At 52.4% G+C, this 22,719-nt stretch overlaps 11 protein-coding genes across 11 annotated transcripts in view; 7 read left to right on the top strand and 4 right to left on the bottom strand.

Annotated features, from left to right (window-relative positions):
* Positions 1-66: 66 nt before the first annotated feature.
* On the top strand, positions 67-1,454 carry BDZ99DRAFT_541847 (NAD(P)-binding protein; the record flags this gene model as incomplete). Its single annotated transcript, XM_033726747.1, has 4 exons — positions 67-237; positions 296-583; positions 657-936; positions 1,024-1,454. 4 exons carry the CDS (start codon positions 67-69, stop codon positions 1,452-1,454), a joined length of 1,170 nt encoding a protein of 389 aa, XP_033582828.1.
* Positions 1,455-2,314: 860 nt separating this feature from the next.
* BDZ99DRAFT_565784 (uncharacterized protein) lies at positions 2,315-3,523 on the bottom strand (the record flags this gene model as incomplete). The annotated part of the gene is made up of 2 exons (XM_033727512.1): positions 2,315-2,469; positions 3,085-3,523. 2 exons carry the CDS (start codon positions 3,521-3,523, stop codon positions 2,315-2,317), a joined length of 594 nt encoding a protein of 197 aa, XP_033582827.1.
* A 271-nt stretch (positions 3,524-3,794) lies between these two features.
* On the bottom strand, positions 3,795-5,973 carry BDZ99DRAFT_493816 (aldehyde dehydrogenase). Its single transcript, XM_033723266.1, has 5 exons — positions 5,456-5,973; positions 5,310-5,395; positions 5,047-5,259; positions 3,938-4,962; positions 3,795-3,886 (listed from the first exon to the last, which is right to left on the bottom strand). Exons 1-5 carry the CDS (start codon positions 5,574-5,576, stop codon positions 3,868-3,870), a joined length of 1,464 nt encoding a protein of 487 aa, XP_033582826.1. The 5' UTR covers positions 5,577-5,973; the 3' UTR covers positions 3,795-3,867.
* A 552-nt stretch (positions 5,974-6,525) lies between these two features.
* BDZ99DRAFT_471178 (short chain dehydrogenase/oxidoreductase CpoX2) lies at positions 6,526-7,349 on the top strand (the record flags this gene model as incomplete). The annotated part of the gene is made up of 2 exons (XM_033721712.1): positions 6,526-7,114; positions 7,165-7,349. The coding sequence occupies 2 exons, from the start codon at positions 6,526-6,528 to the stop codon at positions 7,347-7,349; spliced, it is 774 nt and encodes a 257-aa protein (XP_033582825.1).
* Positions 7,350-7,431: 82 nt separating this feature from the next.
* Positions 7,432-9,001, bottom strand: BDZ99DRAFT_457807 (uncharacterized protein). The gene is made up of 5 exons (XM_033718771.1): positions 8,469-9,001; positions 8,276-8,410; positions 8,154-8,221; positions 7,852-8,085; positions 7,432-7,779 (listed from the first exon to the last, which is right to left on the bottom strand). The coding sequence occupies exons 1-5, from the start codon at positions 8,779-8,781 to the stop codon at positions 7,636-7,638; spliced, it is 894 nt and encodes a 297-aa protein (XP_033582824.1). The 5' UTR covers positions 8,782-9,001; the 3' UTR covers positions 7,432-7,635.
* Positions 9,002-9,298: 297 nt separating this feature from the next.
* Positions 9,299-10,653, top strand: BDZ99DRAFT_377213 (homoserine acetyltransferase family protein; the record flags this gene model as incomplete). The annotated part of the gene is made up of 6 exons (XM_033715058.1): positions 9,299-9,440; positions 9,487-10,055; positions 10,109-10,145; positions 10,206-10,353; positions 10,402-10,493; positions 10,544-10,653. The coding sequence occupies 6 exons, from the start codon at positions 9,299-9,301 to the stop codon at positions 10,651-10,653; spliced, it is 1,098 nt and encodes a 365-aa protein (XP_033582823.1).
* A 25-nt stretch (positions 10,654-10,678) lies between these two features.
* BDZ99DRAFT_376368 (uncharacterized protein) lies at positions 10,679-11,536 on the bottom strand (the record flags this gene model as incomplete). The annotated part of the gene is given in 3 exon segments (XM_033715022.1): positions 10,679-11,038; position 11,050; positions 11,073-11,536. The coding sequence occupies 3 exon segments, from the start codon at positions 11,534-11,536 to the stop codon at positions 10,679-10,681; spliced, it is 825 nt and encodes a 274-aa protein (XP_033582822.1).
* Positions 11,537-11,756: 220 nt separating this feature from the next.
* BDZ99DRAFT_457804 (Poly(A) polymeras-like protein) lies at positions 11,757-14,128 on the top strand. The gene is made up of 6 exons (XM_033718770.1): positions 11,757-12,114; positions 12,162-12,310; positions 12,370-12,744; positions 12,793-13,563; positions 13,621-13,735; positions 13,785-14,128. Exons 1-6 carry the CDS (start codon positions 11,966-11,968, stop codon positions 13,936-13,938), a joined length of 1,713 nt encoding a protein of 570 aa, XP_033582821.1. The 5' UTR covers positions 11,757-11,965; the 3' UTR covers positions 13,939-14,128.
* A 1,657-nt stretch (positions 14,129-15,785) lies between these two features.
* Positions 15,786-16,485, top strand: BDZ99DRAFT_363919 (glycoside hydrolase; the record flags this gene model as incomplete). Its single annotated transcript, XM_033714719.1, has 2 exons — positions 15,786-16,355; positions 16,384-16,485. Coding segments are annotated over 2 exons (672 nt in total), but the record flags the coding sequence as incomplete, so codon positions are not given.
* Positions 16,486-18,675: 2,190 nt separating this feature from the next.
* Positions 18,676-21,441, top strand: BDZ99DRAFT_432663 (actin-like ATPase domain-containing protein). The gene is made up of 5 exons (XM_033717354.1): positions 18,676-19,216; positions 19,267-19,371; positions 19,426-20,358; positions 20,415-20,853; positions 20,911-21,441. Exons 1-5 carry the CDS (start codon positions 18,695-18,697, stop codon positions 21,108-21,110), a joined length of 2,199 nt encoding a protein of 732 aa, XP_033582819.1. The 5' UTR covers positions 18,676-18,694; the 3' UTR covers positions 21,111-21,441.
* A 747-nt stretch (positions 21,442-22,188) lies between these two features.
* The window catches only part of BDZ99DRAFT_493809 (uncharacterized protein), a gene marked incomplete at its 5' end in the record, with an annotated part of 4,315 nt that continues 3,784 nt past the window's right edge, over positions 22,189-22,719 (top strand). Inside the window, 2 exons of the mRNA XM_033723265.1 lie at positions 22,189-22,292; positions 22,496-22,717. Of these exons, the coding sequence (XP_033582818.1) occupies positions 22,189-22,292; positions 22,496-22,717 (326 nt within the window). The remainder of the gene's footprint in view (positions 22,293-22,495; positions 22,718-22,719) is intronic.

The raw sequence follows: 22,719 nt of genomic DNA, 5'->3' as shown, positions 1-22,719 counted from the left end.
TGCACCTAACATCACCCTATCTCACTACTCGCGAGTAACCCATATTTTCAACTAAATTCATATAAAATGACTACGGATCCTATTCAATTACTGCCTGCGGACTACTTCGTCACGACACATCAGTTTACCAAGGCGGTACACCGTGACCAGTACCCTTCGATAGACCCGGCATCGCCCAAGCTGTCACAGAAAGGAAAGACTGTGATCGTCACCGGCGCTAGCCAGGGAATAGGCAAGGTAAGTTGACCTCCCTTTCCAACCATTTCTGTTTAAATATTCACAAATCTTCGCATAGGCCATTGCCCTTGCATTCGCGAAAGCAGATGCGGCCCGAATCGTTCTTGCGAGTCGCAGCGGCCAGAAGCTCGGGGCAACTAAGCAGGAGTTGCTCAAAATCAACCGCAATCTCGACGTCCTGGTTCTCCCAACGGATACGACTTCCGAAGAGAGCGTGAACCACCTAGAAGAGACAGTCAAGTCCAAGTTCGGGATTCCCGATGTCTTGGTCAATGGCGCCGGTATCTGGGCGGGCGGCGACACGATCATTGGAGAGAGCAATCCGAAGGACTGGTGGACAGATTTTGTAAGATTCCTTCGTCCTAGGTTTCTGGCCCAGGGCGGAATATGTAGCTAATAGGTTGCTTGACTAAATCTAGGAAGTCAATGTCAAAGGAAGCTACCTCATGTGCAGAGCGTTTCTCCGGTTAGTAGGTTTAGAGAAAGAAGCAACTATCGTCAACGTCAACACCTGGGGAATGCTTTCAACTGGACCGGTAGGCACTAGTTACCCCATCAGCAAATTAGCGCTGGCTAGATTGTCGGAAGCTATTCCTTCGGCATATCCAAAAGTCTCTTCGATGAACTATCACCCTGGAATGACAGTCACTGAAATGGCAGAGCTTCATCCACAGGTCCTCCATTTCTGCAAAGACACCGGTACGGTTTTCTTGTTCCAATCTTCAACATCCCTTCATTCACTAGGCTCAACCAGCAGGCCAAGTTAGCTAACCTTGGAAAACTTAGTCGAACTCCCCGCCGGCACTGCCGTGTACTTAGCTTCGCCCCATGCGCAATTCCTAAGCGGGCGATATATGTCCGCCAACTGGGACGTCGACGACTTAGAAGCAAAGAAGGATGAAATTATCGAGAAGAACCTACTGAAAATGGATCTGAAAGGCGAGTTTGGGAGCGCGGTGGCGACAACGCCCTTCTCCACTACAGTCTTGTATCCTGCTAAGGAGGGCGCAAAGTTCGATATGGACTACCTCCTCAGCAGCCACATGCCGCTAGCGATGAAGCATTGGGCGCAGTACGGCCTCAAGGGCTATGAAATCACCCAGTACGAGCCCATAGGCGAGCAAAAGCCGCTCTACAGCGCGCAGGTCGTTATGAAATGGGACAGGCCCGAGAGCGTGGAAATGGCGATGCGGGCGCCAGAGGCGCAGATTGTGTAAGCGCAGATTTCTTCTTGTATCTCGAACTTGAGGAGCACGTTCTGTCTACAAGTGGCTAATAATGTTGCAGTATTGATGACGTATCGAACTTTGCGCCTGTGAAAGGGGTATCCATGATCGGGGAAGTCAAGGCAAGCAAGTAGATAGACCTATACTTGAAATTTAGAGCTTTATATGTCGTCTTCTGATATCTTTGGACCGATATAGTTGACCTATAAAACGCACAATGATTAATTTCATGAAATTGTAGTCGTTGTAGTAGTGTCAGTTGGCAGTGACGTTCAGGCGACGGGGTTGGTGATGGTGAAGTTGTTGGAGTGAGTGACTCGAACGGGATCGCTATCAGACTATTCTGCCGACAATTTTGACACTATATCCTATGTTCACGTTGGGTGTAAGTTGTTAGATAGTAGATAATCTACGCTAGATATGTAAGGCAGCAGCTGAGTGTCTCATCGTGCAATTATAATGAAGTGTCAGGATTCAAAATGAAAAGCCCCTGAAACCGCCTCGAAATCCCCCAAAGCCGCCATTATATCCATCAAACGCACCCCTTCCCCGTCCATAGAAGCCCTCGCGGCCTCCATAAGCCCCACGCACTCCAAATCCGAAAGGTTGTCCGAATCCGTCGCGGCCTCCTGGACCTCCGCAAGCTTTCATTTGGGGCTGACCTCCCACGCCAGAACCTCCCATGCCTCCCATTCCTGCCATTCCACCGCCTCCACCACTCGCTCTATACTGGTTCAACCACGCCTTCTTCCCTTCAACCGTGGAATGATAATCATCAGCTCTCACCTCGCACGCCTCGAAGTCAGCGCCTTTCTCGTCTCGACTCATTTTTGCACCGATTCATTCCTTCTCTATACCGTCCGCGATGTACTTGTCGTGATCAGGATTGTCCAATGGATCATAGAGATTTCGAGCTGCCAGAAGATCCGCGAGATAGGGCGACCGCCGATGAGTTCTTCGCCGTTGGCGTCCTGATGAGGTTGGTGGGATTGGGCATGCGAGTGGGCTTGTGAGTTTGCATGTGAGTGAGCGTGGTGGGTGCTCTGAGTACCTCGTGTGCTATGAGTGCTGCGAGATCCTCCACCGCGTCCGCCGCGGAAGGATCCGCCGCCAAATGGTCCGCCGAACATGTTGATTGATGATGCCGGGTAGTCAGAAGTCTTTAAAGAGATTTAGAGGTCAAAGGTCTTTGGAAGAGGTTTAGAAGTCAGAAGTTGTGGAGAAAGTAAGGAAAATGAAGAAAGTAGTGATAAATATAGCACGAAGTCTTAAAGCCACGTAGGGTATGAACGTGGGCATATCTAAGAGCGTAGTCAAGTCTTGACATCTCTGTGACATGGATTACACTGTGTTGTTCTGATGCTAATGTTCAAGCGTGAAGTAGTCAGGGGCGCGATGTGAAGTGCATATCAAGGGAATAAGTCACATTATCTACCTGTCTACCTACATCTCTGCTACCACGCTAATGTAGATCCTCTCAAACTGACTTTGGCTAGTATATGCTCTGCCGCATGTCATCGTTATCCGCCTTGACAGTCAGGGCATGGACATCCAGGACCACCAAATCCTCCCATACCTCCACGGCGTCGCCTGCCTCCCATACCCGGCATCCCTCCCATACCTCCCATGCCTCCCATTGCTCCCATGCTTCCCATTGCTCCCATGCCTCCCATACCTCCAGGGCGTCGCCTACCTCCCATGCCTGGCATGCCTCCCATTCCGCCCATTCCACCCATTCCACCCATTCCGCCCATTCCGCCCATTCCGCCCATTCCGTCCATTCCGCCCATTCCTCCTCCCATGCCTCCAGGGCGTTGAATTCCCCCCATGCCTCCTCCCATACCGCCCATACCGCCAAACATACGAGGATCTCTGCCACCGGGCCTACGCCTGCCCATGCCTGGACCCATGCCTGGACCCATGCCTGGATCCATGCCGTCGCTCATATCGTCGTCTGAGTCGTAGGGCTCTGGTTGGCGAGGTGCGCGGCGGCGTCCGCCTCCGCGTCCGCCAGGTCCGCCGGGTCCACCGAAGCCTCCGCCGAAGCCTCCGCCGAACATGTTTTGCTGAAAGTTGTTGGTTGCAAAAAGCTTTTGGGAAAGTTGTTAGAGCTCAGGACTTGTCTGAGTTCTTGGAAGTGTGTGTGGTGGGAGTTGGTGAGTGAGAAAAAAGGAGAGGGAGGGGTAGATATACCCCAGGAGTAGCAGGGCTACCACGTAGCGGCACGGTGAAGCTATGAGGATTGGAGGCCGTTCGCCGTGAGATTGACGCGTGCTGTGCTGGTTCACTGTCGTGGCGATTGCTGATGAAGGAAAAATGAAGAGTGAAGGTGTGGGCGCATTGAGAGTATCATGCAGAGTAAAAGTGAATGGCATAGATTACATGAACTGTCTATTCCCCCCCTTTAGGCCGTCGTGGAGTATCTAAGCCGTCGTTAGCGTTAAGTCTTGACCGCAGATCCTTGGAATACTTACTGTATAATCACAGACTTGGTCTGTGAGTACTCCTTCAAGACTGCCTTACCATTCTCTCTCCCGACGCCACTGCTCTTGTACCCACCAAACGGCACAGTTGGATGGAATGGCAACTGATTATTCACCGTCACCGTCCCTGCTTCCAACTTGTTCGCAATCCTGATCGCGCGATCGATGTCCTTGGTAAACACTGCCGCGCCAAGCCCATACTCAGTATCATTCGCCTTTTGCAACACCTCTTCCTCAGTCTTGAACGTGTCTACAACTACCACCGGCCCGAAGATCTCCTTTGCCACAATCTCCGCACCCTTAGCTGGCTTGAAGAAGATGGTCGGCTCGACGTATAACCCCTTTTCTCCCCAGCTGTTGCCCCCAGTCACTGTCTCCGCCTCCTTCTTGCCTTGCTCCAAGAACCCCAGCACCGTCTTCTTCTGCTGCGGGTGGTACAGCGGACTGCTCATGGTGGTCATATCATGCGGATCTGAGCCGAGCGTGCTAGCACTATGCTCCACCATCGCCTTCAATGCCCCCAGGTACGCCTCCGCAATATCCTCATGCACATAAATCCGCGTGCCTAGGATACAGCCCTGCCCATTCAGCGCCATGAAACTCGCGCCCGACTGCGCGGCATGGCCAAGATCCGCATCTGGGAACACTATCACGGGACTCTTGCCACCAAGCTCGAGCGTCACGCGCTTAAGGTTCGAGTTCGTGCCGGCAACCTGTACTTTCTTGCCGGTAGCGACGCTGCCCGTGAAGCTGATCTTGCGAATCTTGAGGTGGGAGGCGAGGGCTGCGCCAGCTTCACCTGCGCCGACGAGGATGTTGAGGACGCCGGGGGGGATACCGGCCTCGATAGCGAGCTGGCCGAGGAGGAGAGAGCTGAAAGGGTTAAATTCGGAGGCTTTGCTGATGATTACATTGCCGGCGGCGAGGGCGGGCGCGGCTTTCATAGCGAATGTGATGATGGGGCTGTTGAAGGCGTTTATGGCGGCGCAGATTCCGAGGGGTTCGTTGCGGACGATCTGGGGCTGTCAGCTATGGCCCCTTCTCGAAGTTTCAAATGAAAACTTTGAAAGGCTATACGGAGGCAAGACAAAAACACGAACTCGTAGAAATCCCTGATCGTCCGGTTGGACCTCTCCAACGTGTTTGTCGCAAAAGCCAGCAAAATATCTGAAGAGGTCACCGGCGCTTTTGGGTTCATGGAAGCCGCCAAAGAAGGCTGGCTTGCCTACGAGAACGGATTCTAGGTAGCCTAGTTTCTCGGCGTTCTCTTCAATTAACGCAGCGTATTTCCACAGGAGCTGGCCGCGCGTTGACTAGGAATCGTTAGTGAGTCTCGAGTCTTACGTTCGAAACAGTTGCGTACCGGTGATAGAGCTATCCATTCTGGGAAGGCTTTGGCGGCGGATTCAACTGCAAGCTCGACATCTTCAGTATTGGCGTAGAAGAGCTCTAATATTGGAATTGGGTCAGTATCTTATTTGAACTGCATTGCCAATGGGAGAAACGTACCTTCCGCAACCACCGAATCGTCTACAGCTGACCTTAAAGTCACCTTCTCCGTCCCCTTTGATTTCACAAATTCGCCATGGATGAATTGGCCGCTAGGAATTGGATACTTAAAGGTAGACATGATGCTTGGCGTTTCGGAGAGTCGAGAAAATGGAAAACAAGAACGGCACGGGAAGGGTCAGGTTATATAGGCGGACTCCAATATGCCTACCGCCCCCGCTTATACCCCTTGGTAGAGCGAACACAGAATCCTGGACGGGATCCGGCGGATTAATGAGAGACGCTCTCTACTATTCTCTTGACCTGCACTATTCGAGGACATGAGACGCCCTGACCCACTGGGAACTCCTCCCAGCCTCCCAAAGAGGGCCGAAATGACCCGGATATCCCCATCAACCGGATGCACACTTAAGCACGATGGACGGAAGAGCGTCCGTTGTCATTCCGTTAGTATATGTAGTTCCACGAGCCGTCCGGGACGATTCCGAATGCCGGCTGTGGCAAAGTGAGGGTGAAAGATTCCGAATACCGCGTATAATTCGGCTTTACACTACAAATACACGTAGATTGGTGGCTTCGTGTTTGCAGTCTGGTTTATGGTGGCTACAATTGGTTGAGGTGCGGTTGTAGAGCACACATGCATGATGGCCGGGGTAGCTGAGCACTAGAGCACCCCCGCGTTCTCACAAGACTACCTAGTTAACCCCGCACGACACTCAGACTCTGCGTAGCTGAATTTACGTTACACCATTTGCATAAAACAAATGGGACGGGTACGGACGCTGTAGCTTCCGGCAGCTTCAATTGTCAGTGAGTCGGGCTCAGTCGTGATGGAGTGCATAAAAGGGCTCGCCAGCGGTATACGGAAGAAGCGTCATCCAGCTCTTCATCTCGTGTGACCTGACATGTAAGTCTAGGTGCTCATTGACGGAAGTAATGGGACTGTTTACATTTCTGTCATAGAACCGATTTCAACGATCTAGCTAATACTTCTCTTTAAAAGTCGCCATTCTAAACCTTTAAAAATACCTCCCTGCTTCTAAACCCGAGCGAAGTCAGTATCCGAAAGTATGGAGTCTCTAGCTGGAAAGGTTTATGCTGTCTCTGGCGGAGCATCTGGCATGGGCTTAGCAACCTCCCGTCTCCTCGCGCAATCGAAAGCCCGTGCCATATCTATCGGCGACTTCCAAGACGCCAATTTCGAGGCTATCAAGAAAGAGCTCCAGTCTATCAACGCCTCTACGGAGGTCCATACCTTCAAAGTCGATGTCTCAAAGTCTGCGTCCGTAGCCGCTTGGATCGAGAGCATTATATCGGCCTTTGGTGCCTTGGACGGAGCCGTAAACGCTGCTGGAATTGCTCAGCCGGTAGGCGTACGCAAATCGCCGGCTGTCTTGGAAGAGACCGACGAGACCTGGCGTCGGACCATGGGAATCAACCTGGACGGCGTGTTCTTTTCCACCAGAGAGCAGATCCGAGCAATGGTAGCGCTTCCAAAGGGGCCAAGAAGCATCGTCAACATTGCGAGTATTGCGGCTCTGGTTCACGGTCCAGACACGTATGGCTATTCCACGTCGAAATCTTCAGTTGTGCATTTCTCCCAGAGTGTGGCTAAAGATGTGCTTCCCCACGGGATTAGAGTTAATGCGGTATCGCCAGGTTCGTCAGCTTGAGCCCGAATAAAAATTGATTACTGACGAATACTACAGGAGCAACTGCAACGCCTATGTTAGCTCAATTCTTTGCTCCACAGGAAGAGAATGCCCCTATCGATACGCAGGGGTGGCAGCTTGTGCAGCCAGAAGATATTGCGCGGGCGGTAGGGTGGTTGTTGAGTGACCTGTCTTCGCAGGTTTCTGGGGTCAACCTGCCAGTCGGTCCGGGTGCTCCGTGATCTATATGCAGATTATATGATCTTGTCTCCCTTTGTTTCCGTGTAAAAAGGACCGAAAGAAGAGCACCTTAAAGTCGAGGATCTGCTGTTTACGTATTTGAAGAATCTAGCCTAGGGCATGGCAATTCTATTGATCTAGTACCTATGTGATAATACCACTGGTTGCCGATTGAAATATGACTAGTAATACCTGAGATTTCGCTTTCAAAGTCGTGGAGCTACCATATACCTGTTTCTCGAATTGGCTGCCTGTGGCAAACCAGCATTGATCAGATCAATTGTTATCTTACTGTCCTTCTGCCTTTGGCTTCGCTAGCTTCTGTGCTTCGTCCGAAGCGATCATATGCTTGTATTCTGGACGAGGTAACTCCATTCCATCGACAAGTCGGCCGTAGGTGATACCACCAAGACGACTCATAGGGCGAAGAATCTGTTGGTGAGATGGCTGAGCTTGGGTAGATTCGGAGTAAGAACTTTGAAGCTTGCAAAAGAATACACATACGTCGGGATCGATCTGATTTCCCTCCTCGTTCACCGAGTCTTCTCGCGCCCAGAAGTTGACCCCCTCTATGATCGTCATCACCCCTGTCTTCTTGCCCGCTGTTGATCGACTCTCAAACTCTTTAGTGTCCATCAGCTTCCCCTCAACGCTGAATACAGCTTCCTTAACACGGGAAGCGGCGACCTTCTTGCAAGGAGCTGGATGCAGTCCGGAGAGAGCCCACTCGGAAATACCCTATAATTTCAGCCTATGTCAGTCTTCGGGTAATCTCAACATAACCCTAACCAGGAGAAGCGTCTCACATAGGGCGCATTGACTGAGGTAGAGTTCGCGGCTTCGATATAGTGCTCGGAAATAATATTGATACAACCTGGAATTCTAGCATTAGAAGGTAACAAAGAGTTAGAAAGATACAGATGCGTACATTCGCCGGTCTCGGTGAGGTTCCTTAGACTGTCTTTCATCAAGCTGAAGCCTCCGGAGAACCCGATGACGAAAACAGGAGGATCGTGGTTGACCATGTTGAAGTAGCTGAAGGGCGAGAGATTCGTGCTAGATCCTGTTCTTCCAATCAATCACTGCACCGACATCTTACCATCAGCGTTTCAATCACTGACCATCCTTTGATATTGTGCTGACAAAACCTATTGGCCTAGGGACGATCGCAGAGATGAGGAGTTTGTAATTGAAGACCGCAGGGCGACCTTTCGCGTAAGGGTCGATTTCTCGATGTTCCTTCGTGAGGCATTCTCCGCCGTCATTCGGCCCATCGCCAGGTTTCCAATTGGGATTCCTGGTCTGTGTATATGCGAATCCTTTCGATTCATCCCATTTGGGACGAGAAGCTTCAACCTTTTTGAAATCGGGGTGTGGGTTGCGCTTGATGCTCTTCTCGGCGTCCAGCAGATGCTGTTTCGAATCCGCACTCATCTTCGCTGCTTTACTTGAGAATGATCTGATATGGGGTAAAATCCTAGATAATGGGAAATCTCCTGGGCGCAGTAGCTCTTCTGGTGGAAGTGGGCCGTGAAGTAGTGATATTCACTTGAGTGGTAGCTGATCCGTAATTGTCGCACGCAAGGCCCACTGCTTAGTCAACCTAAATCAGCAGAAAGGGACCAGGGCAAGCTTCCTCTGCCGGGGTCTCAGGTTTTGATATTCAGGGCGGATGGTCGTAGCTATCCTGACACCAAATATACTCTGCTCTGTGGTGATGTTGCTTTTGTTAGACCGCCCGGCAGGTGGAGCGGACATCAACGCGGAATTGCCCCGCCTCTGGCTAGAAGCGGTAACAGAAGGCGGGCAGCGGGTCCACGATAAGGCAAGACAAGTGCGGGGAGATGAGTTTGGATGAATGATGAACATGAAGCACGCCTTGATTAGCCTCAGTGATCTCCTTTGCTGCGAAGGAGTCTTCAACTTCTAATTCAGCCTTGGATTCAACATCATGACGGACCAGTTCGACACTTACAAGCTTGGAAACTTCAAATTGAAGTCAGGAGGAGAAATTTTAGACGCGTATATCGCGTACAAGACGTTTGGAGACCCGAGTCTCCCTGCAATCATCTACCCTTCGTGGTATTCCGGAGGTTGGCTACATCTTTGGACGTACATACCAGAGGCTAACCGAATAAGCGATATCGGACAATTTCTGGCTCATCGGTGAAGACAAGACGCTCAATCCGAAGAAGTACTTCATTATCGTGACAGCGTTGTTTGGCAACGGACAGTCATCATCGCCATCCAATACGCCGAGTTTGAGGCCATTCCCGGACGTTCTGTTCTACGATAATGTGAAAGCACAACACAGCCTCGTGACCAAGCATTTGGGCATCACCCATGCCCGCGCCGTGCTGGGCTGGTCTATGGGGGCAGGGCAAACCTATCAATGGGCCACGCAATATCCGGGTTTCATGGACCTTGTAGTGCCGTTCTGCGGCTCTGCCAAGACATCGCTGCACAACCAAGTGTTCCTCGAAGGCGTCAAATCAGGCCTTTTTGCAGCAAAAGGCACGTCCTCAGCCGGAATATCGAAAGGAGAACTCCGAGCAACAGGCTCAGAGTATCGAGGCTTCACAGAAGAGGAGAAGAACAATGGATTGAAAGCGCTCGGTCGGGTGTATGCTGGCTGGGGTTTCAGTCAGGCTTTCTATCGCGAAAAGCTCCATGAGAAGGTTCTCGGATTCAAAGACCTTGAAGATTTCGTATGTGCCTGTTATAGGAGTTCCAGATTCATCAGCATTAACTGTTTTACCAGATGGTAAACTTCTGGGAGAAGTGGGCATGCTCAAAAGGTAGGTCGTGCTCCAGCTTCATAGCAGTCGCCGACGACTGATTGAGCTGATATTCTGAAGATCCGGAGAACATGCTAGTTATGGCACATACCTGGCAAGCCGGCGATTGTTCGCAACAGGAGCCATATAACGGAGACTTTGCAAAAGCTATGCAGGGAATAAAAGCGAAAGCGCTCATTTTGCCAGGACAAACGGATCTCTACTTCCCGTAAGTTCTTTCTGAGACTTTGCGACTGGACGGCTGACATGTGCTAAGTCCAGAAGATTCGGAGATCGAAGTTGCGAATATGAAACCCGGAATTGGAGAGTTACAAATTTTCCCCTCAATTTGGGGACATTGGGCAGGCGGTGAGCTTCTAGAGTATCCATTCAAATGAACTGGCACTGATAGTCTCAAGGTCCTGGAGATAGCAAGGAAGATGTGAAGTGGCTCGATGATAAGCTGAGAGATTTCTTTGCAAAGCACAAGGATAGGTTATCGGAGAAGGTGGGCTCTTTGACGTTGTAACGAAGTTTAGTATGGGTATGTGTTTCTAGAGGAGTCCATTTCCGGGCTTATAGTGGCTTTTGTGTATATTCTTATTGCAGAAGGTCGGTGCCCCTGACACGAGTGGGGATGAAGTATCGTCTGACAATTTGAATGATCCGACAATCTTGAATCGCCCTTTAAAGCCGCTCCTCTCAATGATATGCACGGTATCAACGTGCCACTCGAAGCCCCCGATAGGTGCTTGCTTGCTATTTCCTTCGTCTAGCTTTTCGCGTCCGAATGTCTCAATCACGCGTTGTGCTTCGTCTCTCAAGCGATATGTGCTGATGCTCCCGGAAGCCTGGCCGACCGAGAGATGAGGCGTGAATGGTCGCGTGTCTTCGTTGCACTCTGAAAATTCCGACTACAAGAAACCCTGAAGTTGGTAAAGCGGTGACGTTTGTAAACTAGCTTGAGATAGAGATTCGTCGCCATTAGAGGGAGTAGCATTATTAATCGGATCCAGCCACACGGTCGCGCTTTGTTTGCTGTGGTTGAAAACCCCAGGTGGATCAGCACGAAGGAAACGAAACGGCGGAACGGTCTCGGCGACCTTTGTCAGTCTTTGCCCAAGGTTTGCTCTCGAGCTCAAAGAGTCGGCATTTGTAGATACACTTGCATTTCCCTGGCTGTGCATGTTGTGCAGAAGATCTGAGGTCTTGTTTTGCTCACTTTGTTGGCCGTCCAAGCTTAAGCCTTGAGAAGGCGCAGCGAGAAATGGATAGATGAGATTGATATGAGGAGGCCAACGACGGAAATGCTTATCGTGCTTCTGGCGAATAGATTCGATTGGTGCTACTATTGATGAAGGAGGGAGGAGGACCAGAGCAGATTTATAGGAGAGATGGGACGGAAGCGGCATGCTCAAGTGTACTGATTCGTATGAATCAAATTCGTTCTAATGAAACGAGGAGATGAAGCCACGCTCTACAAAGTGATGGGGAGACGATGCTTTTGATGTGGCCAGTCTTAGTGAGGGTCGCGAAAGTAAGGCGGGATCACGTGATTAAGTTGGGTCATCCTTGGCATATTTGTTCCCGGGTTGGGACGTCGCTGAGCCGCGTCCGGGGGCGCTCAATAATATCAAAAGGCCATCGAAGAACCTTCACTACGCTGGCTCGTCATGAAACCTTGAGCGTTCACCGACCACGCTCCTTTGCTCTGGCTCGTGATGAGGACATCGGCCAACGCTTTCCTCAGTTCATCACCGCCGCGTCCGTCCACACCTGCACTTCCTACCTTCAACGCCGGACAGCCTGCCTGTCGTAACCACCATAATACCTAGTTCATCATGGATGGCCAAGTACGAGAGCGATGGGGCATCACCGAACCTGTGTCGAAATTGATGCCGGACGAGAAGGATCTGGAGGTCCACCGCCAGCTCATCGAGGAACTAAAGCGGCAAAATAACTTTGAGTCGCAGGAAGCAACAGATCGAAGGTAGCGTTAACATTCCTTCATTCTAGTCGCCTTCTAATCTGTCGCAGAGTTAAAGTCTTGAACCTGTTCCAGAAGGTCACCGAAGACTTCGTCCGCATTGTCGGCAAGGCAAAGGGCCTTTCGCAGTCCGCTATTGATAGCGCTGGAGGGAAGATCTTCACATTCGGGAGCTACCGCCTGGGAGTGTATGGTCCAGGTACGACTACAACGGCCCGGCATGTGCAGTTCAGAAAATTCACTAATCCCAACTCGCAGGCTCCGACATTGACACTCTTGTTGTTGCGCCACGGCACGTCACCTTCAAGGACTTCTTCGAACACTTCCCTCCATGCCTCGAGAAACATTCGAAACCGGGAGACATCGAAGAACTCACCCCAGTCCCCGACGCTCACGTCCCCATCATCAAAATCGAATACTGCGGGATCAGCATCGACTTGATCTTTGCTGCTCTCCCATCAGCGTCCATCAAGCTATCGTTGGAGCTGACGGAAAAGAATATTCTCCGAGGTTTGGATGAGACTATGATGCGCAGCGTAAACGGGACCCGGGTAACGGACGAGTTGCTTCAATTGATTCCGCAGGCTAAGACTTTCCGGCACGCAACTCGTGCGATCAAATTATGGGCCCAACGTAAGTTGCTTGGTTGTACCTCTCTTGATCTTATACTAACTCTCGTAGGCCGTGGAATATACGGTAACGTTTTCGGCTTTCCCGGTGGCGTCGCCTGGGCAATGATGGTGGCCCGTATCTGCCAGTTGTATCCATACGCTTGCGGAGCGACCATCGCTGTCAAGTTCTTCAGCATCTACGCAGAGTGGCCATGGCCACGTCCAGTGCTGCTGAAGGTTGTCGAAGATGGTGCTCTAGGACTGAAGGTCTGGAACCCCCAGATTTATCGCGGGGACAAGCAACATCTCATGCCAATCATCACTCCTGCCTTCCCTTCGATGTGTGCCACCCACAACGTCACACATTCGACCAAGAGCGTCATTATGAAGGAGTTAGAGCGTGGCAAATCGATCGCCAGCCTCATCTACACAGGGAAGAAAAGCTGGCACGACCTGTTCGAACGCCATACGTTCTTCACCAAGGACTACAAGTACTACCTCAGTATCATTTCCGCAAGCAGAACGAAGGAAGAGCAGAATATGTGGTCTGGTTGGGTTCAGTCTCGGCTGAGACTACTTGTTAAGGGCATAGACGAATCTGACTCTGGAGTGGAAGTAGCGCACCCTTATTACAAGGCCATCGAACGCTTCCACCGATGCAAGACTCAAGCAGAAAAAGATCGGGTACTCTCAGGAAGCGTGGAGTTCGTGGTCAAGGAAGAAGACAAGTCTGCGGACGAAAGGGAGCCGGCGAAGACAGCTGACGGCGATAGCGCGAATGACGCTGAATCCATCACGATATACACCAACACACATTATATCGGACTCAAGTTGCGCGAAGGTATGTTTTCCTCTATCCCTACCAGGCGGCTGGCTACTCATGATACTCTTGATACAGAGGGCGCCAAAAAGCTCGACATTTCCTTCCCAGTTTCAGACTTCAAGCGTCTAGTCACTAGTAGCACTAGCTACGACGAGGACAAGAACGCTATTCGCGTGGTCCACACCCGAAGGCGTGTTTCCCCGCCCCATTCTTGCTGTTTCTATGCTGACCTCTTGAAGCTACGATCTACCACTCGATCTTTTCGAGGAAGGAGAAGTCCGACCAGTCAGGGTCAAGAGGGTCAAGGCCAAACCCGTGAAGCGGAGTTTCGCCGATACAGGCATAGACGTGCGTACCATTCTAAGAAAAGCTCCAGTTCATCTCCCAACATGAATTTACTAACCATAATCGCGCTTCGAGCGTGTTCGCTGAGAGTTCATGCTGACCTGTTGACTCACGCGTTTTAGGATACTCAGAGTAACTCCTCCAAGCGTCGATCAACCAACGGGGGCCCGACCCCTACTCCGTCCTGAATCACTGAGTAATCTTGTTCGTTCGGTAGTTTTTCCGCATCGCGACACGCGATTCCTCTCTCGAGCTTCCTGAACCTCTGACGTCTAGCCACTATCTAGAGCGCCTCGGCACACCCTCTCTCCGAAGACTCTCCGATTTGAGCTCGAGCTCGAGCTCTCCCACCCCACCGATATCGACCTTGCAAGATCTTCGCGCCTCGTTGCGTCAGGTTCTGACTCACACGATGCCCATACCAGAATGGACTACCCTTGCAAGGTTCGTAACTGTGTTCTGAAAACTAACCACAAAGACAGCGAGAAAAAAAATAGACCAGACTTCAGCATCCCCTCATAGTCAGAGGAACTTCTCGGTGTATTTAAAAAGCTTATTAGCCTATCTAGGACGGTAATTTCCCCAACTCCACGGTTTTTTCTTTCTCTGTCGGCGTTGGGCAATGGGACCAGACCGTCATGGCCGGCGTTGGTGGAGTGACCATACGTGTCTTCGTCGTGTGTTACTCTGGGGGCGGCTTGGGGGTGGGAAGTTGGGAAACGGTGGACTTTTACTAGGGGCGGACTCTGATGAAAATGGTACCTTCTCTGTTTCTCTGTAGATATCTACCACCAAAAAAAATTCAATGATTTCAAGGGGCCTACGGGTCTCACCAAAAATTCACACTCGCCGATTCTGTGTGTGGGATTGTGACTTTAGTGGAGATAACTACGCAGATGGTTTCCAGCTTCCATGTGCAAGTCTTGTCAGTCCTCTCCCCATCCCCGCATTCTTCCGCCAACCCTTCTAATCCCTATCGAGAAGGCCGAACGCGATCTTGCATGTTAATGAAGCCAGGTCCGACGGGTCACGGGCCGAGTCGCGCTCTAGGTAGGTCCAATCTCCGCCGCGATCCAACCACAAACTACGTTTTGTGTCTGTTCTGGGATGATATTTGGCCGCGTTGGCCTTTTTAGTCGCGGAGCGAGAGGGAGTAGATGTGTCATGAGGATGAAGAAGGTGGTGTGTACGTTGAGGTCCATAGGTTCGCTGGATTTTTACAGGCTACTGTGATTTCAACGCTTCTTCGAAGAGTTGGAATCTTGGTGCTTACATACAGTAAGGACTATCTCGTCTTGCTTTCCTTTGTCTATGTGATATATCTCTCCCGTCCTACGATCGTGGAACAGGAAAAACATCGAACGACTATCGTGGTATGCGACGTCTCGTCAAAAGTGTTCCCTCCTTCTCCTCAATCATTGCTCCGAGAACAATTTTGTTTCACGGCTACATTCCCGCGTACGCCCAAGACGAAGCTCGCCACAGGCCTGGCTTATGGACTGCCGCAGGTTAATATAATCATGCCTCCTTGATCATATCTCACCTGTCCGATTTCCTGTTTTTTTACCTCCAATGAGCACAAGGGGAGCGCAAGTGACGCGTGGTGAGCTGGTGTGCGGACCACATGGAGAGGGCAGAAATCGTGCAATCAATATATATTTCGGCTGTCAGGTGTTGTGAGATGCTCACTTCCGTGGCTTGCCGGCATGGTGATAGAAAGGTCTTCGACTACTTTCATTATAGATTCAGGTGTTGCGTCTATATATCTCTCTATTTCCTTAACTGGTGTTTCCTTCCTTCAGCTCAGTCAAGAAAAGAAACATCCCTATCCTCCGCCAAGCTCCCATACCCTCTCGCCGACCATGGCGCCCCCATCCCATCTATTCCACCTCCCTCTGCTCTCCTCCCTCCCCTCTATAGCCGCCCACGGCCATGTCACCGGCATCGTCGCCAACGACACCTGGTACACGGGCTGGAACGCCGAGATGAGATACCAAACCCCGATCCCCGCGATGGCCGGCTGGCCCTGCGACAACCTCGACAACGGCATCATCGCGCCCTCAGCCTTCACCACGGCCGACACAATCTGCCACAAATCTGCCACCAACGGCCAAGCTTCCATCCCTATCACCGCCGGCTCCACCCTCTCCTTCCAATGGAACACCTGGCCGGCATCCCACAAAGGGCTCGTGATCAACTACATCGCCGACTGCGGCGGCGACTGCACGACCGTCGACAAGACTTCCCTCAAGTTCGTGAAGCTCGCCGCCGCGGGCTGGGTCGAGGGGAATGACCCCGGCACGTGGGCGACGGATACGCTGATTGCGGATAATGTTACCGCGAGCACGACGATTCCGAAGGGGCTGAAGAGTGGGAGGTATGTGGTTAGGCATGAGGTTATTGCGCTGCATACGGTGGGCCAGGCGAACGTTGCGCAGGCGTATCCGCAGTGTGTGAATATTGAGGTGACGGGGAGTGGGGGTGAGCGCGGAGAGATTTTATACGGCGAGTGATACGGGGATTCTTTTTGATGTCTATAGTGCGTTTACGGGGTATGTGATTCCTGGGCCGGCGGTAGTGGCGTTGAGGAGGAGGGGGGAGGGGGTGAGGAGGCATGTTAGGGAGTGGGTTGGGGGGTGGCGGGAGGACTGGGAAGAAAGGACGGGTGTGGAGAGAGTGGTGAGTGGGTTTTGAAGTGTTGAAACGTTGAGATTTTGAGCTGGTTCTGGTGCTTTTGCTGTTCGTTTGCATGTGCATTGAGTTGAAGTTTAGCGAGATGTGTGTTTTGGGCTTTGTTGGTGTAGGAAACGCTCCGCCTCTTGGTGTGAGACTCGGCCTGAATACCCACCCAGGTAGTTGTTTACTACTTCAAAAACTCTCCTCAAGAATAGGGAGCATGTTTTGTTCTGAGGCTTCCGGACGTTACAGATGTTGAGATTTCCGAATGTTGTAGTCGATTGATTCCCGTTGACTCGAGTAATTTGACGCAAGTAGTGTGGAATGTATTTAAGATAGTTAAAGAGCAATTCCCTTGGGGTAACTGCGATGAAGTCTTCTCACTTCCTTGGACTAGGATACATCATTCATACAATATACAGTCTCGATATTGTGCTTATTCTAAGCTCAGTAGGCTTGGAGAGCTGTATCCGGCTGAAGCACGTCTAATTCCAGACCAAGCTGTCTCATGTGTACATCTGTCTGCCACTGCTTGGGGTGTCTCAGAAAATTTTCAGGAATTGGAACAAGATAAAAGCCCTTTACTTGGGACTATGTGGAAACTTGTTGAAGCACTTCATGCAGTTGCAGACAGGTGTACACTTAGGCTAATACTTGATGAGTGTGCCACTTTTTTCATGCCCAGCGTGACAACTTACAAGCTCAGGATCGGCGGATGTAACGCAGAAGAAGTGGACGCTACGGCAGTTGTGGCGGTGCAGAGAGGATCTGTTCCTGGGTGGTTTCTAGTGGAGACATTGAAAAATCATCGTGCATAAAATGCCAAGACATGAAGAAGAAATACCAGGACAGCAGGAGACGATATGTAGAAACTTCCACACTTCAATCTTCAGCACTCAACGGATGCGAGAGCGTTTCTAGGCATTTGACGGGGCTAAATTATGCTTACTTGAAGCTTCGTACCTTCTTCCTATTCAAGAAAAGCATGGACGTCGAATCTCAGCTGGTAGCCCGCCTTTTCTGTCACGTTTTGAGCAGTTTGGAAGCTAGATCCACAGGATTGTGGTAAGTCGATATTTGGAACTGGCACTGCTTTACAGCATCGCTCCCCTCATTAATGAATCTTCCAAATGGGGTGGTGATACGAAACTGTGGCGGCCGTGGTGGCTGTGCAGACCCGGGGTTTCAGTACCTGACCACTAGCGACGCGAATGAAACGAGTCCGAAGACAGCTATGACATCGTGCCGTTGCTAAGGAGCACCGATTGCGGGCCTAACAGGGACTCTGGTGGATGGCGTGGTTATTTCAGGGTCGTCAACTGAAGGGCAGCCACGTCGGGCGCCCACTGCAGAGGTCAGCATCGCCAATTGATCGACTGGATGCGCTCATCGCACAGTTCATGCAGACCTCGGAACGCAGGAGCAGGAATAGGGTCGAGCAGACAATGGAGAGCGCCATCCAGCTCCACTCCACGCAGCTCCAGCCCGCACAAAGAACACACGAGGGGACGGTTTCGGGACGGCAGGCCGCCTCAAGAGCGGGGCGCAGGCAGATCGAAGCGGCATAGCACGAGCGAGGAGGGCGCTTCTGAAGCCTGGCCGCCGCGCTTCCGGTGAGCTTGATAGAGACACCTGCCGCAGGAGCGACTCCAGCGCAGCATCTGGCCGTCACTTCGCAGTATTGCACGCCGCAGCGCGCGCCGGAGCAGCACGACGGCAGCAGCAGCACGCGCCGTCCACGAGCGTCCTCTACTCCGCGTTCTGGGGCATGCGGCCCCGTGCTGTGTGTTGGGGTGGCAGCTGGGGCGGCTTCGTCCTCGCGCGGCCTGAGTGAATGATGACCCGCGCCAACCTCCAGCCTCCCCGGCCTCGCAGACGCCCTCTCGATCCCAGTCCCGCACGCCTCAGGCCCGCCCGCGACCAGCACGCCCGCATTGCCTGCGCCTCTGTCGGCGGCTTGACTTGCGGCCAGTTCGTGCTGCGTTCGGGCTGGTGCGCTGCGTGGCGGCCAGGACTTTGGTGTTCGTTTGGGCTAGCTGGTCCCGCACTCGCTGCTGTCAGCCTCAGCTGTTAGGTAGAAATCGCCCACTCCCCACCCGCCCTTAAGTCTCCTCCTCCCGCAACATTCATGTCGTCCATGAATGCTCGCTTCAAAAACCTCGTAGGATCGAAGCGCCGATCGAGCAACAACGTCTCGCCCGCCGGCGGCAGCACTCAGATTCCCCAGCCGCGACCCAGCTCGCTCTCGCCCTCCACCTCGAGCACCACCTCGCTGCCCTCGACCGCCATGAACCCCCAGCAAAACCCGCTGGGACGCCCTCCCTCGTACACCTACGCTCCTCCGGGCGGTCTCGCTCCTGGCCAGCAGCAACAGGGCCGCCCGCACTCTCCACTGCCGCCCATCCACACCGCCGGCGCCCCCCACGGCTACCCACCCCAACAGATGTACCAGCAGCCCCCCCAGGGCCCGCCAGGCTACCCCCCTCCGCAGCCGCAGCAACAAGGTGGATATGGCGGAGGCTACGGTGCGCCGCCTCCAGCTGCCGCGCCCGCTCCCCAGGGCCCGCAGTCGTACACCAGACCGGGCGGGGCAGTCGAAGTCGAGGCAGCGGGACGGTCCAAGGCGCAGCTGATTGTCGGCATTGATTTTGTAAGCAGTGTGCATGCCGAATGGGCGACTCTGTACTGACTGGACTCGAGGGCACCACCTTCTCCGGCGTTGCGTTTGCGTTTGCAACAAACACCGAGGCCAAGGAGGACATCATCACGGAATGGCCAGGCGCGGGCAACCAGACCAAGCAGAAGGTAGGCCATTGGGCCCCGACGAGCCTCATAGTTGCTAACTCGCCGACTGCATAGATCCCCACGGTGCTCTACTACGACCAGTACCAGAAGGTTGTTGGCTGGGGCCCAGACATTGCTGATGCCTTGGCCCCCACGGGCTACCCCAAGCCAGGCGTGCAGAAAGTCGAGTGGTTCAAGCTCCAGCTCATGCTTTCGGGCAACACCTACATCGATCCTATCAACCTGCCACCCCTTCCTCCGGGGAAGTCTGAGATCGATGTTGCCGCCGACTATCTGTTCCACCTGCGCCAAGCGATGCGAAACCAGCTGCAGAAGACGCTCGGCGAGGTCTTCAACCGAGAAGAACGCAACATCAGATACTACCTGACGGTGCCTGCCATCTGGAACGATGCTGGAAAGGCCGCCACGCGTGCTGCAGCAATCCAGGCCGGCTTCCTGCGTGACGAGAATGACAACAGGCTGACGCTGATCACCGAGCCCGAAGCTGCGGCCATGTTCTGTTCCAAGACTGGTCTTCTGAACCTAAAAATGCACGACGCCGTGCTCATTGTCGATTGTGGTGGTGGAACCGTAGATCTGATCGCCTATGAGGTGGAAGAAGAGCAGCCCTTCTCCGTTGCCGAATGTACAGCTGGGTCAGGTGACTCTTGTGGTTCGACAGCCCTAAACCGCAACTTCAGCAACATCCTGCGCGCCAAGATTAGGAAGATGAAGTTGCCGGACGGATCCAAGACAGCTGGAAAAGTGTACGCAAAGTGCATCATGGACTTCGAGAACAGGATAAAGGCCGACTTCCGAAACAACGGCCAGAAGTGGGCCGTGGATGTGGGCATCGAGGCCGAGTTCCCCGAAGCCGGCATCGAGGAGGGGTACATGACCTTCACGAACGAGGAGATTTTGCAGTGCTTCGAGCCCGTAGTAAATAGGATTTTGGAATTGGTCCGAAACCAGATCATCGCCATTCAAGCGCAGAACCGGGCACTACAAGTAAGTTGCACTATACTAGATCACTATCCTTAGGCATCGTAGACTAATTTTGTCAGAATGTCCTGGTTGTCGGCGGTTTCGGTGCTTCAGAATATCTCTTCCAGCAAATCAAGCTCCACGTCCCACCTCAATTCCAGTCCAAGGTCGTCCGTCCTATGGATTCCGTCGCCGCTATCGTCAAGGGCGCCGTCACCGCCGGTATCACTGAACGTATTGTGACCCACCGTGTCGCGCGTCGTCACTACCTCATGGCCACTCTCCAGCCCTTCAAGGAGGGTCATCACCCCGAGCAGTACCGTGTGCCGTCTCTCGACGGCAAGGACAGGTGCAAGTACACTCGCCAGATCTTCGTCCAGAAGGGCCAGCGTGTTAAGATCGGCGAGCCTGTCAAGGTCTCGTTCTTCCGACAGGTCGCGCCGGGTGCAACGCTCATGTACGAGGATATCCTGTACGCTTGCGATGACGATGTGTGCCCCGAATATACTAAAGATCCTCGTAAGTCTTTTCATAATACACCTATATCTAACCCAGTTCATGCTAATCTCCATTCAGGTATCAAGGAAGTTGTCACTCTCACCTCGGATTTGTCCCGCAAGAACCTAGAGAAAGACTTTGAGCGCATGGACACCCCACAGGGCACATTTTACCGCGTCTACTTCGATATCTATCTCACGCTCGATGGTTCAGAGTTTAACGCCGAACTTGTGTGTCAAGGTGAGGTCATGGGCCGCTGTTCTTCAAGGTTTAGGTAAAGCATTATCTGGTGGCAAGAGAAAAACGCGCGTTGTGCATGCTGGATAATAGGTAGACGTGATCTGCGTTGTATCGGAAAGCATAATTGGAGGAAGCGCGGGAAATGGATTCTATTGATGTTGATGAAGAGGCGAGAAATTCTTCAAGCATACCCCCAAACTCGTCGGATTTCTTTTTGGTTGGACGTTGGCAAGCGAGGTAGCAACAGGCCATGGGCCCCTCACCCTACGTTCCATGCCACCGCGCTTACGTGGCGGTGGCATGTTCGGTCTCGGGGAGTATGTTTCTGTCTGTTCATAATCCGATGGCGTGTGCGGCGATATTACAGCGGTAGATTTTACGAGTGTGGATAGTTCCAAAATTACAGTTGCCTGAACAGGTGCATTTGTAGGAGATCGTCAGAGCTAACGACCCCCAGAACAATGGTAGCGTTTGGTGTAGGGGAAGGCTGTCCCTAAATTTGGCATCGAGGTTGACCTTGGCTGATGCGTATTAGGATAGCGTGTCCTTGGCAGTATCATCGCAACCACGGACTGCCTCTCGGTCTCGTCCGTAGCCTACGTAACTATTCCACCTCCATCAAGCCGTCGGACCTCTCGCCATTCTAACAATACTCACTACTCAATCCCGAGCCCTATATTTACTTAGGTGAAGCCTGGAACTGCGACACCACGTCCGCCGTCGGGTTTACAGCTGCTTCAACCAATTGCGCGATTTCCCTCCACGATGTATTTGCATCATAACAAGATCCCCACTAGGGCGTCTCTCATACGCCTGTACTTCACTACTATACAACTAGACCCTCAACAATCTGCTTCGACCATGTCTTGTTCTATTCTCGGGACTTTGAATTGTGTGGTAAAGAGCCGGCGCGACCTCCTTCCCCACTGCATCTGTCAAGCTTCAGCTAGAATTGTATCCACTTGCAGTGTCATCGAGACTTTGCTTTCCCCGTAGGGACGCTGTTGGCCCCTCATCAAACTCTGTTAAATGTACAATCCCCCTCAATCGCATGCTCCCACTTCCACCTCTTTTCTTCACTCGGCCTTCTCCTCCTAGCTACCACACGCAGACACTATGAAGTCTGCAGCTATCGCTGTGCTCGCCCTCGGCGGCGCCGCGCTCGCTGCCCCTGCTCATATTTCTAAGAGAGGCGGCTCAGAAGTCGAAGATGGCTCAGGGTGAGTTATTTTCCTCTCATACGTGATATTATCATCCTTGTTTACACTTGATGAGACGCAATCCTCATCATCCTGCGGGCCCACGAGTCATGGTTCGTTTATCAAGTGTTACTGAAGCACCCCAAGCGGTGGCAAACAAATTCACACCAACCAACTTCTAAGTTTTTCAACGGAAGTTCATGCTTGCTAACGCATTGACGTAGTGAGGTGTGCGTTGGTGGCACGACCCTGGTGACGGTCACTGCTAGCCCAGGCTATGGTGGTCACGGTGGCTGCCAGAGGAGCAAGCCTACCCCGTACGAGACTCCCAGCTACGAGACTCCTAGCTACAAGCAGCAGGGCAAGCCCACTCCGCTCGAGACTCCCAGCTACACGACTCCTAGCTACAAGACTCTTAGCTACAAGCAGCAGGGCAAGCCCACTCCGT

This window comes from Mytilinidion resinicola (assembly GCF_010093595.1).
Source record: "Mytilinidion resinicola strain CBS 304.34 unplaced genomic scaffold BDZ99scaffold_2, whole genome shotgun sequence".
Classification (NCBI taxonomy): Eukaryota; Fungi; Ascomycota; class Dothideomycetes; order Mytilinidiales; family Mytilinidiaceae; genus Mytilinidion; species Mytilinidion resinicola.
The sequence above is the reverse complement of the archived record's forward strand: the minus strand, read 5'-3'. Positions and strand labels throughout refer to the sequence as shown.